This window comes from Pyrus communis, chromosome 1 (assembly GCF_963583255.1).
Source record: "Pyrus communis chromosome 1, drPyrComm1.1, whole genome shotgun sequence".
NCBI lineage: Eukaryota > Viridiplantae > Streptophyta > Magnoliopsida > Rosales > Rosaceae > Pyrus > Pyrus communis.
The window spans coordinates 38815496-38832360 of record NC_084803.1 but is presented as its reverse complement, the minus strand read 5'-3'; the positions used below and the strand labels follow the sequence as shown (position 1 = coordinate 38832360).

Below are 16865 nucleotides of genomic sequence, written 5' to 3'. Positions count from 1 at the left end.
CATAAAAGTTCTAACATATAGTAGATGGACCAGTTAACCAGTAAGTATGTCTTTAATTATAAAACTGTTAAGTAAACGAACAAGTTTATATCAAGAATGAGATATGCATGAAGTATTGATATGGTGAGATTTCTCTTCCTAATATAAAAAAATCTTAAGTTCAAATATCCTCTCCCACTTTATTAAAAGATAAAAATAAACTAATGAAAAAAAAAAGGCATTGTGAGTTAGTTATATCTTTTTTTTTTTTTTTTTGTTGATCACCCCACTTATATGATGTTTATATAGTAATGCATAGGATCACATATCATGCGTTGTCTCGAAACCCATATATCAAACACATTGCCAGCTCAAATGAAGCACTGTAAACTTCATTAATTAATACAACAAATAAATAAGAAACTCACTCAATTAACAGGACTCAGATCTTCATGCATTATACATAATAAAATACAAAGTGGTTGGTTTAGGACCAATCTTATCCATAACTCCGACCACTCATATGGCTGCCCTAAGCTGTAAGGTAAGAAGAAAAACAAACTAATGTACACTCTAGGAAACCATAATTTCAAAACCCTAATCGAAGCAAACGTTAGTTTAGGGAAAAATACAAAAGAAAGTTGATGATAAAGTGAAAGGGCATCACGCATGCCAAGTGACGAAGAGGATCAAAAGATTACCAACCCTAAATTCATTAACTTCCAAAAACAACCACCCCAAACGGCATCAAGTTGTCAAGCCCCCAACTACCCCTCACATGCTTTCATATCCCAAAATCCCCAAACAAAAATATAAGGACGATAAGATTTAACTTTTTCAAATTGCTTCTATGTTTTGAGATCTTATCAATTTATGTCTTTCATCGTTAATTTTAACCGTGTAGTTATTAAATTAAAAACATTATAAGTTGCAGTTGATGATTTCTTGCACCACATTAGACATAAACTAGTCATCAGGGTGGAGCTTTGATATCTCCTCTACTAATGCTTCGTATTCCAAACCAACAATCCATCACATTTTGATTCTATATAATGGTATTAATGTGACTTCTATACAACCCATAAATGGTCTCACATCTGCCATATCATTAATTTAATGAAGAATTAAATAGTTAAATTGATAGAAGATGTAAATTAATGGATCATTTTGGTTTCGAGTTCTTGTCAACTTAATTGTTAGAATGAAACCTTGTTTGTTTAAATAATTTAATTGAAATCATTAATATCATTTAAGAGATTTAACTCCAGTAAATTATGAAATTAACTCAAAATATAATAAAACAAGGGCTATTTCGTCCATTTACTTAACCATGCAGGTTTGCAAGTTGATATCCCCTACTCTTTTTGGATAGTGGACGCTACAAACATATTCAATCAGGAGCTCTAACGAAAAGCTTTTAGTACTGTTTATTTTAACAAAAAAATCATATTTTTATACTAAAAAATCAATCATAGTATTATTCACTTTACTCTTTATTTTACCCTTATCGTTAAAACTTAAAATTTTCAAATCATTTCATTAATTTACCTATTTAATCACGTAACACACATTACACCCACCATGCGGACCCACGCTAACTTACGCTTGGTAGGCAGCGAGCGCGCTGGCGTATAGGCCGGCGTGTCGCGATGGCCTTGGCTTTTAATTTGACGTGGAGAAATATTAGACAGGGTGCGCATGCAACCCCTGTGCGCTTTTTAGCCTCGCTCCTCAGCGAATAAGTCATGGTTATTATTTGTTCAATTTCCCCACTACTTAGCTGTCTCATTTGCTGAAAATACTCACCCAACTCCCCAACACCATCTCTCTCTCTCTCTAAAAAATCACCATCGCTATTCGTCTTCCAAATCTTTCTCATCAAAATTCAAAAAACACAGCTTTGGAAAAACTCATCTCTTCATCAGCTGAATGCGCTTTGGTTTGAAGAAAACCAAAGCGATTTGTAGAAATTGTATGGTCAGTAGGGTTGTTGTTTTTGTTTATATATATATATATTGTGATCAGTCTTCTTCTTATTCTGGGTGTATTCTGAGAGATTGAGAAACGACGCCGGCCTGACACAGTGTACGGAGGAGGAAGTCAGCGTTGCGGATGTGACCAGTTGGACTTTTGGGTGTTAGTTTTAATTATTATTTGGTTTGGTTGGGGTGTCGGGAGGTTGGTGAAGAATGCCTCACAAAACGACTTACTTCTTCCCGAGGCAATTCCCGGATCGAAGGTTCGATTCGTCGTCCAAACAGCTGTTGCAAGAAGATCATGACGATCACGAGAAAGGAAGCAAAGACAGCGACACTGCCACCACCTCCACCACCACCACAACCGCGACTAGAGATAGAGATGATCACCAACAAAAGGTGCTCAAAACCGCCACCAGCAACTTGTACAAATCCTCAGCCACTACCACTTCTTCTCTGTCTTCCGAAGTTCAGTACTTCACGGGCCACGTCCTCGAAAGGAAGCCACCGCAGTTGGCCACCTTTTGCGACTGGTTCCGTCATGACAAGAAGGGGACTAGTACTCGACCCAAGCCATCGAATACTCCTGGTCACGTGAGGGGCCCAAGGAGGTTGTCATCCTCCTCATCATCCTCATGCCACCTTGTTGATGAGGATCGCGAGCTGTTGCTCCCGCGTCTGCCTCGTCATTATCATGGTGATCACTATCACGATCATCATGTGGCCGAGGCTGGCCCACCGCAGATGGCGCCGGAGTCCACCACGATGGCTATGCTCAAGCACCGGAGTGTTGACCGGAGCTTTGACCGGCAGGTGTCGCTGCCGAGGGTTTCGAGCGGGAGTAGCTATGCGGGGAGCTTGTTTTCAGGAACGACGACGTTGGATGGGAACTTCTCTGGGGATGTTAAGGACTCGTCCGTGACAACGAGGCATTTGGAAGTGGAGGAAGAGGAGGAGGTGGGGGAGGAGAGTGCTAAAGTGAGCTTGTCGCAGAGGTCTAAGGAGAGTTATTATTTGCAGCTTCTTTTGGCCAAGAGGCTTAGTTCTCAGGCTACTCTGGGTGCTGAAACATTGCTCTTGCACGAGACTCGTACTGAACTTGAGGTTACGGATGCTGAGACGGTGTCGTACCGGCTCTGGGTAAGTTTAATTATTCTCTCTCTTTTTTTTTCTTTTTTTCTTTTTGGCATGTTTACTCTCTCTCTCTCTCTCTCTCTCTCTCTCTCTCTCTCTCTCTCCCCCCCCCCCTTTCTCCTTCTCTCTTTCTCTATTTGTCATTTTTTCCTTACGAATAATGTGTGTTAATTTTGTATGAAATGTCAGTATTGATATCCTATTTGTATATTTTAGTTCTTGGATAAAATGGTTCTGTTACTAATAGGTCCAAGATTTTTGTGGTCCATTCCAACATCAGCCTTTGTAACCTCCAGTGATAGAGACTACATGTTTGTATCACTATCACCACAAAATTTAATTAGGTATATGTACCAATTTGTTGCGCTTATAAAATTCGCACGTATACTTGTGTATATGTAGAGAAATTAATGCATCACTTGCCAGACTTTTGTTGTCAAAGCGTAAAAACTTATTTACTTATGTTGCTAAACTCATTGTTCGAGAACCATATAGCATGATCAATGATCCAAATTCACAGTTAGACAATAAAGCATTAGTTATGCCAGTAAGATCTTGGTGAATTGGTACGCATCTAGTTGTTTGAACTTAAAGCTAAAGGTCAGAAGTTCGATTGAAAATATTTTCTAAATTTCAATCGTCTGTAAGGAATTTTATACATTTCTAACATTGTAGCTCATCGTTAATGAGTAATGAATTCCGTGCAAATTTTCCAGGTCAGTGGCTGCTTGTCTTACAATGACAAGATATCAGATGGTTTCTACAACATTTTGGGGATGAATCCATATCTTTGGGTGCTATGCAATGATGTGGAGGAGGGTAAACGTATACCGTCCTTGATGTCACTTAAAGAAGTTAAACCTGGTGAGACATCAATGGAGGTGCTTCTTGTCGATAAAAATGGTGACTCTCGCCTGAAGGAGCTTCAAGATAAAGCACATCAACTATCGTGCTCTTCAGAGAATACTTTAATATTGGTGGAGAAACTTGGCAAGCTTGTTGCAGTCTATATGGGGTGGGTTTCAGTTTTCCCCCCTTTTAACTTGAAACATGTTTGTTTCATTAATTATAATGTTTCTGAGTCGCTTAAACTTGAAGGGGTAATTATCCCGCGGAGCAAGGAGATCTACACACGCGTTGGAAAGTGGTTAGCAAGAGATCGAGGGATTTTCATAAGTGTATTGTGCTCCCCATTGGCATCCTATCAATGGGGCTTTGCCGGCATCGTGCCATTCTTTTCAAGGTGACAACTTGTACCTCATAGTTTTGCCTATTTCTGTTTATAGTCCGCACCTTAGTCGTTCTAATGGCCGTAAAAGGAATTACGAGTGTTATCTGAAAGCTAGTGCCGATTAGTTGCATCTATATATATTGTGCCGATTAGTTTATATCTTACGTATTAAGGTTTCTGAAGGCACACTTTTTTTTGGTCATACTGAAGACACGCTCTTAGTAGTAAAATTTAGGACTCGTAATCTTTGATTGTACAACAAATGTTTCAACATATATGAATCTGTGAACAGGGTTTCACATGAGAATGCAACTGAATTAGAAGCATCAAGGGACACACAGTTATATAGAGCTATGAGTTTTCGACATGTGATCATTCAGTGAGGTATACGTATATGTAGCTTTTTGTGGTGTACTGACACAATTCTTGCCGATGTAATTGTTATTGGGTTTGTGGGGAAAGACCATGCATATTCCTATCCTTTTGTGGATACACCTACTTAAATGCTTTGCAAATAAACACAATTGAGAATTTCATTATCTCTTGATTCATTATCTACTCTTTGAGCATATAGTGTACAATTACAAATCATAATATTCGATCTTTTGGTAATGTTATCTCGGAACCTGCAGGGTTGCTTATCTCGTTTCAAGCGGAATGAATGGATACAGAAAGAAAACTCACATATGTGTTTTCATTTGTGCTTGTGTGTTGTGGACTGGTCACTCATTCTTAATAACTCAATTCTATATTTCCAACGTGCAGAAATTGGCAGACCACATAGGTTTGCCTTGTCGCATAGCTCGTGGTTGTAAGTATTGTGTAGCAGATCATCGGTCCTCTTGTCTTGTCAAAATTGAAGATGACAGGAAGCTTTTGAGGTTAGAAAGTTTTAAGTGAGCGTGAAGAATTGTTGCTGGCAGATTTTTTTTTTTAATTTTTTTAACATTTTTTATAACATGGTTCAGCATATAAATTCAATCTGAAATGTAGATATTGACTATTAGTTCATTTTTTATGTTTTGGTAGCATTTGTTTCCCGAATGATATTTAACCATAACGTTATTTCTGGAGTTTTTGTTCATTTGATCCAAGCGCGTCAATCTTTTTCTTTCATCTATACACTCTGCAGCATTAAATCTTTGCTGAATTATTGGTCAATTCTCTGTTGTTTCTCAGTCTCACTGTTTTCTTAACTTTTGGTGTTGAAGACTTTAGCCTTGGCTCATAACTAACTTGACTGTTGTCAGATAAGTTCCCTTTCTCCCCTGTCATACCCCGTTGTTCTTATGGTGGAAATATGCATTTGATTCTGAGTACCATGTCATGCATGGTCAAAAAAGAACGTTTTCGTTTCAACTGTTCGTTTAATTCAGAATTTTACGTATATTTTTCTTCTCTATTTGATGGTTATATATGTTTCTTAATAGGGAATATGTGGTTGATCTAGTTGGGGAACCAGGAAACCTTCACGGTCCAGACTCTTCGATAAATGGAGGAACTCTTTCTTCTATACCTTCACCATTTCAAAATTCTCACCTAAAAGAATCCCAACAACCTTACAAGGATAGTGGATTATTTTGCCAATTCACAAACTCAAAGCACTCATGGGCTCCTCCCGAAGATCCCTTTTATGCAGGTAAACCTTGAAGATGCATGTTCCATTATTTCGGAGTACTTGAAATTGAAGGCAGTCTGAATGAACTATAGGATGGAGGCATCATTGTAGTTACAATGATTATTTTGTCTAATTTTAAAACTGACAACTGTTAGATTTTTGTTTTTCTTTTGTTTTGTGCATTGATACGGAGAAGAAAACGTTTGTTATGCTGCCTAATTGTACATTTGATGATTTACATAACGCATGTGGTACCATTTTTATCCTTTCTTGATAGGTTCTTCAATCCTTAAAGATCAATCTCTTACAGTCGGTGGGGAGGGAGGTCACGTCATCAAGGAAACCAATTTGCTTCCAGTTGATCAAACTAGATTTGGGTGGGAATCTTCTCTAATGCCTTTGGGGTTGAAGGGAAACGCTCCACATTGCCTTGAGGGCGATTCTTCGGAAGCTCTTGATATTACTGCAACCGCTGCTGTGGCATCATTAGAGGAATGTGCTAGACTTCGTGAAGAAAATGCTGTTATACAACAAGCTTACAGAAAGGAGATTGTTGTATCAAGAAGTCAGTTTATAAGTAACAGTGTTGACCAACCTAAAGTAACTTTGTACAACCAATCAGATCTAGAGGGGGTTCATAGTGAACTTGTGAAACAAGGTAGAATTTCTGCTGCGACTATCCCAAGGTACTTGAATCTTGAACCGTCTCTTGCAATGGACTGGCTTGAGATCGCATGGGACGAGTTGAATATCAAAGAGCGTGTTGGTGCTGGTATCTATCCTCCCCTTTATTGAACTAGATGCATGTTTATTTCTTTTTATTTGCTCAATCACTACTCTTCGCTTCTACATGAATTCATATTCTGCTCCTTTCCAGGCTCATTTGGGACAGTGCATCGTGCAGAATGGAATAGATCGGTAAGTATTTTGTTTATTGTGATTGGGCCGCAATTATTTGTTTACGGGAGGAAGAGTGGTTCAGTTATGATGTGAATACTTTTGATATGCTGTATCTGTTTGGTCTGATCACGAGAACAAACTTGATGAGTGGTGCTTAATATATAGAGCTGCAGAGTTTGGCCTGTGTGCCAGTTCTTTTACTCATTCCCATCTTCGGGATAGGTCTAGTAACTACTTGTGTTTCCGAAAAAGAACTTATTCCATTGGCCAATTCAATTAGATGATCAAGGGCAATTTAACTTTTTGCTTAATTTGTTCCTTCTTCTCATGTCTTCAGTTGGACGTTGAACATCTGTCTTGTAATATATCAACGTAGTTTGCTGTTGTACCTAATTCTTTCTTCCTTTGTTTTTGTTTTCTACTAAAATTTAATTTTGGTGCAATCCAGGATGTTGCCGTCAAGGTTCTAACTGTTCAGGATTTCCATGATGATCAATTGAAAGAGTTTTTACGTGAGGTAGGTTTCCTTTGTATGTGCATCACAAACTTGTATATCGTTAGATTGAAGCCCTTCAGCTGAAGTTGATTTTCACATTGTATTCAGGTTGCAATTATGAAACGTGTTCGTCATCCAAACGTAGTTCTTTTCATGGGTGCGGTTACAAAGCGTCCTCATCTGTCTATAGTGACTGAATATCTGCCAAGGTAATTTCTTTCCAACTTTTTTTATTGACAGTTAATTCTTATGTGTATAAGTACCAACTTTTTTTATTGACAGTTAATTCTCATGTGTATAAATACCGGAGTCATTATTATGTCTAAACCCGTTGCTATCATGGTATTGGCTACACAGGGGTAGTCTTTATCGCCTCATTCACAGGCCAGCTTCTGGGGAACTTCTGGATCAGAGGAGGCGGTTGCGATTGGCATTGGATGTGGTTTGTGCAATTTAGCATCATCATTTCCCTTCTCACATGCTAACTATGTTTTCTGTTAGTTAACTCTAAAAGTTATCTTCCCTGCAGGCCAAGGGGATCAATTACCTCCATTGTCTTAACCCTCCTATTGTCCATTGGGATCTTAAGTCTCCAAATTTGTTGGTTGATAAAAATTGGACAGCAAAGGTATATTTAGATAAAGAAAGAGATTTGCATGGTGCTTTGAGTTCTCCGGTTGGGTGCTTGTGGACTTGATTTGTTTCATTTATTCCTAGGTATGCGATTTTGGGTTGTCCAGATTTAAGGCGAACACTTTCATATCATCCAAGTCCGTCGCCGGAACAGTAAGTCTCTCTCTCTCTCTCTGTGCGCACATATACAGGAGTCTGTGAGCGTGCACAAATTCATTGTTTGTGGACTTAATCTGTATTACCGCGGCTGTCGAATTCATTGTTTCTGAGAAATAGGATTGAGATGAAAGCCTAGGTCAATGTTTGTTTGGTGTTTTTGTCTCACAAATTAGTTTTAGTTGTTTCTGCTGCATTAGTGTATACATATGCTATGAATGCTGTGTGCAAGCTGAGTTACCATGAACTCTTTAGTCCGCTATGTAAAGTCGGGCATTTCCATCAATACTTTCGCAGGTTGAAGTATTACTTTGCAGTGCATCAATCATGATGTAACTCACTAAATTTAATTTTCAGCCTGAGTGGATGGCTCCAGAATTCCTTCGCGGAGAGCCCTCAAATGAGAAGTCCGATGTTTACAGTTTCGGAGTGATCCTATGGGAACTTGTAACCATGGAACAACCCTGGAAAGGTCTTAGCCCCGCCCAGGTACATGTCGTGATCAGCATCTACTTTCCTTCAGTCTTGTCCTGCACGCTACACGTTATGACTTCATTCTCTATTTTCTTTGTTTTCCCTTTTATTAACTATGGTAAATGATGTCGTTCAATCTCTCAGGTAGTCGGAGCAGTTGCTTTCCAGAACAGAAGGCTTGCTATCCCTGTTAATACTCCCCCAATGTTGGCTTCGCTTGTGGAATCCTGCTGGGCTGAGTAAGTCTACCCGAGATCTTCCCAGTTGTGATCGAAGTAGATCAATACAACTTTACTATAACGTGTATACCGAGTGCCAAGAGACTAATCTATCTTCCACATGTAGCGTGGAAGATAAACTGCGACTTACGGGCAACTTAGATCTCCTTGTGTACTTGTGTAAACATGCAAAACCGATCTTTGGGACGACCAATTAGTAGCACCTGTGGAGTCGTGTTTGTTTATATGTCTATATGTTTAGTTCGTGACGTTTGTTTATTTTGTTTGCAGTGATCCAGCCCAGCGCCCTTGTTTTGGTAGCATAGTTGAGTCACTAAAGAGGTTGCTAAAGTCTCCTCTGCAATTGGTTCCGGTGGCTGGAACATCGCCTTCTGCCCGGACCTGAGTTAAAGAGTTGACGGTTGTACTTTGGTAGTCGAATTTCTGCAACTGACTAAGCTTCTTTGGTTTGTAGACGCGTTTCTGGCCTAACCCAATGACCGTCGCGTAATACGTATGGTTTAGCAATGTACCCAAAATATCGAAGAGGATCAAACCGTGCTATTCAAATATTTTTGGTCTTTTCAGATCGATGAACGTTTGATTTTCTCTTTTAACATGGACTCTATAGATTTTAAAATCGGAAGTTTTTTTTTCACAATTAAAAATAAACTTTTTAAATATATAACTAGTGATTAAATCAAAGAAATTATCAGTTCGCAGAGCCAAGGGCAGATGGAAATAAGAACCACCCGAGTTTGGAAATATACATGCGAAGGTTTTTGGATGTTATTCCGAATATTTGGTACGAATTTCTTTTATGCTTACTAAATGTTTGATGTAGTGCATGCTAGGCATATTTTGACGTACTACGTTGACAACATTCGACAAGTTTTTTATACCACTTTTAGCATATACACGTGTTCAACAAGCTCACCAAATGCGTAAATTGATTTTTTTTTTCTATGTGCTTGGCGCTCTATTCTTATGTAAACTTGTACTTAACACTGAGACCCTCTTAAAGTTCAAATCTTGAATCTGTCACTGCAAGGAGCTACGTATAAGTCTTTAGTCGCATGCTAATCAAATTCATTTGATGAACAGTCATCCGTACGTGGGAAAGTTGAGGCAAGCGAGGCAAACCCCATGAGAAGAGAAGAGGAGAAGAGGAGGCTTCATTAAATATCCCAAAAGCCAGTCACAGCGTCCAGTCAGTCAAAATAGTCGACCCTCCCTCCTTAGTCTTCCCCTTCCCAATTTTCCCATCTCTCTCCCAATCCTCCCTCAACCCGATTCCCAAACATCCACTCATGGATTTCCTTCAATCCCAACTCCGATACATCAATTCCCAAACAGATGAATCCGCACCGATCGACCGGTCCCGAATCGCCAAGGACATTCTCCTCCAGGCCGGCCTAATCCTCGTCGTCGTCGTCGCCTTCCTCTCCATCCACAACATCCCCCAAAAACTCATCGCCAACCTCCGCTACCGCTTCCGCAACAAACCCGCAGCCCAAGCCAAGCGTCACTTCGTCCTTGGCGCCCAGCTCCTCGGTCAGTCCCGATCCGCCAACTCCCGCTCCTCCTCCGCCTCCCTCTCCCAGCAGGCCCTCGACGAGGCCGAGAAGGCTATCGCCCTCGACCCCAAGGACGCCGCCGCCCACATCCTCAAAGCCCTCACCCTCGACGCCCAGGGATACAAGACCTCAGCCCTCGACGCCATCGACGTCGCTCTATCCCCTCTCTGCCGGAAGAGCCTGACCGAAGAGGATCGCGGGGATGCGCTTGTCAAGAGGGCGGAGATCAAGCTGTCGATGAACCGGAAAGCCCGGGTTGACTCGGTGATCGAGGATTTGACTCGGGCTGTGGAGCTGAGTCCGGAAAATGTGAAGGCGTTTTGTACGTTGGGAGAGTGCTATGAGGGGAAGAAGATGGCGGAGGAGGCCAGGAAGGCTTACGAGGCGGCGCTGAAGGTCCAGCCCAGATTGAAAGCCGCCATGGACGCTCTGGACCGACTCGGTTCGGCTTAGGCGAAGCTGGGCTCGGGTTGAGTTCGGATTCCGGTTTTTATATTTTTGTTTTGTAGTTTCAAATTTGTGGCGTTTGGTTTATGATTATCAGGGGATTTTGTAGCTACTATTTACTAACACGGTGGTGCAAATGAAGGATTATAAATTATGAGTGTAAATGACTTTGATTTACATGTATTTTTTTAGGAAATTATTTCAACACACCCGTGTTAATTTTTGAGCTTATTTTAACTACAATCTTGAAACTCAATTTTGAAAATAAGAGTGTAAAAATCATTTTTCTTATCATAACTCTCAACCCAAATTTTCATTTCATTAGAGTTTGTGAAATTCTTTTGTTTTTGTTTTTTTTTTTTTGAACAATGTGAAATTCTTTTGTTTTACTAACCTAAAAGTAAAATGAAGTTTAAAACCAAATTTAATGTTTCAATCAATATATGACATTTGGGAGTTGGTGGCGGGGAGTAATGATGATGGGTGGTGGAGGCGGTGCTCGTGGTGAGGTGGTAGGTGAGAGAGGGGGCGATGGTGGTAGTGGTGGTAACGTGGGCATGTAAGAGTGAAATTGATGCCATTTTGTATCGTTTGATTGGAGTTAAGAGGAAGGACTTGAGGAATTCAGCAGAGAATTATAGCCTGCACTATGAGCGGTAAAACGATGATAACTGTGTCCACGTAGCTCGGAATTGAATTGCGCAAAATTCTATAGAAATCTGACATTCGTATCTTCATGATGGAGCATGACACAAACTCCATGTAGCTTGGATTTGTCAGTGCTGTTGCGATGTGCTGGTTAGGCTGGCTTGCTATTAAGCTGCTTTTTGTACCATATTTGAAACCGTTCTGTTTTCTGGAAAATTCGAAAAATAGTAACATTGCAGCTCTACTTCTCAACTGTCTAGGTGTATATGAAACTCCACTTGAAAAAATCAGGAAGGCTTTGAGATCTTCGTTTTCCCACAGCCATGCAGTTATGATAGGAACATAGCTTCAATTGTCTTTGTTTGAAAAACTGAAGGATTGGCTATGTAGAAAATTTTGAAATTTGGACACAACAATCTTCAGGGTCTTATCGTTCATCTCCATTTTTCCTTGTGTTGAATGAAGTTCATCTGAAAAGTCGACTTTCGTTATCAGTCATCCAAGTGCACATAATGGGTTTAAGGCACGACTACATTGTCCCCAGAGCTTTGCGAACACTAGCTTCAGTCGAAGTGTTAGTGAACATCGATTGAGTTGCATGAAAAGCTTATTGTAGACTTTAGATGAGTAATCTATGAGTCGAACTTGCAATGAGGTGTTGGTCCGCATAGAACCAAACCCGCTTTGCTCATTAGCTTGGAAGTATGATCGTTGTTCTGTTTTGGAATTGGTGCTTGTGCTTTTTCTACGTGACTTGCCCCCAATAAATTTCTATCCTTGTTGGATTCTACTATGCTCGTCAAAGCAGTTGTGTTGTTGTCAGAGTTACTGGCTCCACCAGATTACTTAGGTATTAGTATTCTCAACTTTCCGATCCATTGGAGATTCATTTTGTCCTTATATTTGTTTTATACCCATTTTATACAGTGGTTGTCCATATTTAGGGACTCCACTAGAGATGCTCTAATTATGTTGGAATGGAGTCAAGCTAAAGCATCTTAGACCATCTCCAAAATAGATGTCAAATTTTAAACACAAAATTTAAATTTGAAGGCTTATGTGACATATTGATCTTTAATCTTTTTGTAAATTTTGTTCTCCAACTGATATGTCAAATTTAAACTATTATTGATTGCATTATTTACTTTTCATAATTGCAATTAGTATTTTTAAAACAAATGATAAAACAAAAATTATATAAAAATAAAAAATTATTATCCACTAGAAATAGATTTGAAGCTCCTGTTAAGTTTGATAGCAACTCCTTAGCTGCTATTTCATGTCATGCCACATAGAAATTGGCATTTCAGTTGGAAAACACTAGTCCTTGTCTTTTTTTTTAGGGGTGTGCTATCCACACACCCCATTTTACTTCTCACACACCCCTTGATAATTTATATCTGTTGATTTTCTTCAATTTATCAGATCCGACAGCCGAAAATTAAAAAGGTGTGTTATAAGTAAAATGGAGAGTGTGGATATCACGCCCCTTTTTTTACCGTTATTGCTATTATGGACATTTTGACATCTTCTTTAAAGATGCTCTTAATCATATAGTTCAAAAGTTTAACAAAAAGTCAAAATCCTATAGATGTTTAGTTAAAAAATTGCAAGATTGGAGGTGGGGATTCTAATTTCTCTTAAATTTAAAGTGAAGTAGATTTTAGTGAAAAATACAATACAAAACGATGCCTTAGAAATGACAACTATTTATATCGAATTTAAAGTCGAGAATTGTTACCTTCAAATTCAAAGGTCCCCCCCCCCCCCCCCCCCCCCCAAACTTCTTCTTCTAACATAAGTGATAATGAATCCAAGGGAATTGGCGCATATAAATTTAAAATTCGGACTTTTTTTTCTTTCTTTTAAGTCCCCTTTGGTATTTTTTTTTTTACAGAAAAACTGTTTCACTTTAAAATTAAGCAATAATAGAGTGGTGTGGAAAAAATAAAATATCACGTTTATTTTAAATGCAAAGGCCGTCAAACAACAACTTTTAAAAGCAACATGTAGGTTGCTTTTAAAAGTTGGTTTTTAATAAAAATCGGAGTTAAGCCTTTAATGAGTATCTCAATTCCAGTAAAACCCTCATTAGTTTTTAAAAATGACATTTTTTTAACCTTCTACACTCATTTTTTCTCTTGGAGAACAAAGTCACCGCCACCACTTAACACTACAAACACTAACTTTACACCATCATTGTTGTTGCCACCACCACCGCCATAACCGCCACCACTGCCATCAAAATCGCCACTACTGCCATTGCCACCACCACTGCCACCATCACCACCATAACAACAATTACAACCACTATCACCACCATAACAACAGCTGCAACCACTATCACCACAGCCACAACCGTCAATAATGCCGCCTGAAGGTTTGTGAAGACATAGTATTACTTCGCCTGAAAATTATTATTGAATGTGTGTATAGTATGAAATTTGTGAAGAAATAGTATATGAATAATTAGGACAAGTATCTTAACCTCTTAAACACAAAAAGAAACCAAAAAAATTAAAAAATAGAAAAACTCGTAACACGAATGAGCTTTGACTACCTTATAAGTGACTACCAAATACAGAGAAATGACCATCTCTGGTGTGCATGCATGCATGTATGAAAGTTAACAGACAAGATTAATCCAGATAAAGAACAAGGTTGGATAAACAAGTCCCATGAATATCAACAAAAATTGCAAATTACAAAATTTCTTTTGCTAATAGAATCTGCCAGAGATTTGATATTATCCTACAAATGTAACTCACCAATAAATTTCCATTTATGTGAAAATTCCATTTCCTTAACAAATATGGAATATAAGAAATTCAGTGTATGAATGAATTCAGCGAATATTGCATGATAAAAGACAAAAAATTCTCTAATATAGTAGCTTGATGATTGTCCATCCAATGTACCATACGACACAAAATCTCCTGAATTAATTCTCATTCAAAACCATATCTCCCAGGTGAGTAAGGTAGCCCTTTTCTTGCTATATATATATATAGAGCATCGGCAGTTTCTGGTATATCATAGCAAACCCTCAAAAGCTTCCTTCTTCTCTAGATTGTTCTCTCTTCTCTTCTCTGACGAGCCATGACTAGAAAGAAAGTAAAACTGACCTACATCAGCAACGACTCAGCGCGAAAGGCGACGTACAAGAAGAGAAAGAAGGGTTTGATGAAGAAGGTGAGTGAACTCAGCACCCTTTGTGATGTTCAGGCGTGCGCGATTATTTACAGCCCGTATGACTCTCAACCGGAGGTCTGGCCATCGCCGTTGGGAGTCCAGCGGGTTCTTGCCCAGTTCAAGACCATGCCGGAGATGGAGCAGAGCAAGAAGATGGTGAACCAAGAGAGTTTTCTGCGGCAGCGGATCGCCAAGGCCAACGAGCAATTGAAGAAGCAAAGGAAGGAGAACCGCGAGAAGGAGATGACGAGAGTGATGTTCCAGAGTCTGACTGGGAAGTCCCTCCAGGGTTTGAGCATGGTTGATTTGAATGATTTGGGGTGGCTGGTTGAACAAAATTTGAAGGAGATCCACAACCGGATGAAGATTCTAAATGATCAGGAATCTAAAAGCCAAGTGCAACTACAACCAACGGCGCTGCCTGCAGCTGCTGCAACTGCGGCGGAGTGTGGAGGGGAGAGGCAGCAGGGTTTTGCGCTGAACAATAACATGGACACCGCAATGCAGAGGCAGCAGCAGCCGTGGTTCATGGACATGATGAACGTCCCACAAGATCATCAGCAGCAGCATATGGCAGGGCTTGGTGGTGGAGATGAGATGCATATGCTGCCATTTCCGGCGGACCACAGCCAGATTAATGCTATTTGGTCTAATAATTCCTTTTACCCTTAATTTGCTTCTGTATTACTGTTTTTATAATTCAGCCTCAAACCACAGTAAGGGTTTCAATTGTGAGGCATGAAAGCAGTGTGTTGTTCACTCTTCGTTTTTTTTTTTTTCTATGTAATAAAAGTAGATCACATCAAATGATCGTTTCAACTTTTAATTCTAATATTACTATATTATATTTGTATTCTTCAATATTATTTGATATCATCGACTTATTACATAAATGATCTCTTATTCGAATGATTGTTTGTAGAAATTATCTTCAAATGAAAATTAAGAAATTAAACCGTTTTCAATTACAATATTTATACGGTGAAAATTCTTTATTCATTAAGAGATGTGTACATATGCAAATACAATCTTTATTATAATAGAACCATGACTTTCTATAAATAAAGAATAATACTTGGCTACTCAAAAAATGATAAGGAGTTCTTACTCAAAATTGTTGGTTTCTGGTTTATAAACGTTCATGTTTATGATTCATACTGTTTATATTATAACTCACTTTATACAAATCATATCTGGAAAAAATCCATTAAAACTAAGGTTGTTTAGTCATCCAATTATATAAGAACAAATAAACTGAAATGGAAAAAGTGTTACGAATCGTCTATCTATTTGCCACAATTGATTAACTTAATAACCTTAGTTCTAATTCTTTTTTTTTTTTTTTGTAGAGATGATCTTTACATAATGATTTAGAATATGAATGGTTTAAATTATAAGCACAAAGTTCTGTAAATAAAAAATGATAATTTTGAATATGAATTCTTACTCATCCTGAAGTAGCCAAACATATTCATAAGAAAAATAACCTTCAAGTAGTCTTAAACAATTGTGGTCCCAATTTGAGCCAGTTATATACAAGAATAAACTCCACATTATAAGTTATAAATTCTCTAGGTGCTGTCTTAAGAAACTCGCCCACATAATAATAGTTGTCAATAACTAAAACCATATGCGATATTGTTACAAATAAAAATTTAAGATGAAATAAACATTTTTTCTGGAATGAGAAATAAAATATTTACAAATTGGGTTGTCTTTTTTCCAAAGTCACAGCTTGGAATTAGAATGCTCAACTACTAATGTGATTGTTTGTATCCATGACACATTCATTAAGGATAAATAACTACGTAAAAAACACCTTTATTTGCACGTGATCCAATACTTTAGTGGATATAATATTGAGTTTTACCCATGGGTCTTAGGTTCCAAACTCCCAATCACTCCTCTAATTCCCCTCCCCTTAATAATAATAAAAATTTTAATTAAAAAACCTCTATTAAGTAATAACCTCCCTATAGTTATAAAATTGATTTAATCCTAGCATTATGACTATACAAAGATTTTACTCTATATATAATGTCGATATCCTACTTTCTATCAAATCCTATTATGTGTGTAATCACGAATAATTATATGTTATGGCACCAAAGTGGTCGGTCCACTATGTCTTATATTGCCAAAGGTTAATTACATTATACACTCTTCAAATTTAAGATGATTTTCAA

General features: G+C 38.4%; 3 protein-coding genes across 3 annotated transcripts; all 3 read left to right on the top strand.

Moving 5' to 3' along the window:
* Nucleotides 1-1780: 1780 nt before the first annotated feature.
* LOC137708543 (serine/threonine-protein kinase CTR1-like) lies at nucleotides 1781-9402 on the top strand. The gene is made up of 15 exons (XM_068447647.1): nucleotides 1781-3095; nucleotides 3806-4104; nucleotides 4188-4332; nucleotides 5086-5201; nucleotides 5751-5959; nucleotides 6216-6710; nucleotides 6816-6856; nucleotides 7287-7355; nucleotides 7443-7543; nucleotides 7692-7776; nucleotides 7864-7962; nucleotides 8052-8120; nucleotides 8481-8612; nucleotides 8742-8836; nucleotides 9107-9402. Exons 1-15 carry the CDS (start codon nucleotides 2169-2171, stop codon nucleotides 9219-9221), a joined length of 2997 nt encoding a protein of 998 aa, XP_068303748.1. The 5' UTR covers nucleotides 1781-2168; the 3' UTR covers nucleotides 9222-9402.
* Nucleotides 9113-11074, top strand: LOC137708553 (uncharacterized). Its single transcript, XM_068447657.1, has 2 exons — nucleotides 9113-9247; nucleotides 9920-11074. Exon 2 carries the CDS (start codon nucleotides 10126-10128, stop codon nucleotides 10843-10845), a length of 720 nt encoding a protein of 239 aa, XP_068303758.1. The 5' UTR covers nucleotides 9113-9247; nucleotides 9920-10125; the 3' UTR covers nucleotides 10846-11074.
* Nucleotides 11075-14586: 3512 nt separating this feature from the next.
* LOC137729102 (agamous-like MADS-box protein AGL80) lies at nucleotides 14587-15351 on the top strand. The gene has a single exon (XM_068467934.1). It carries the CDS (start codon nucleotides 14587-14589, stop codon nucleotides 15349-15351), a length of 765 nt encoding a protein of 254 aa, XP_068324035.1.
* The last annotated feature ends 1514 nt before the right edge of the window (nucleotides 15352-16865 follow it).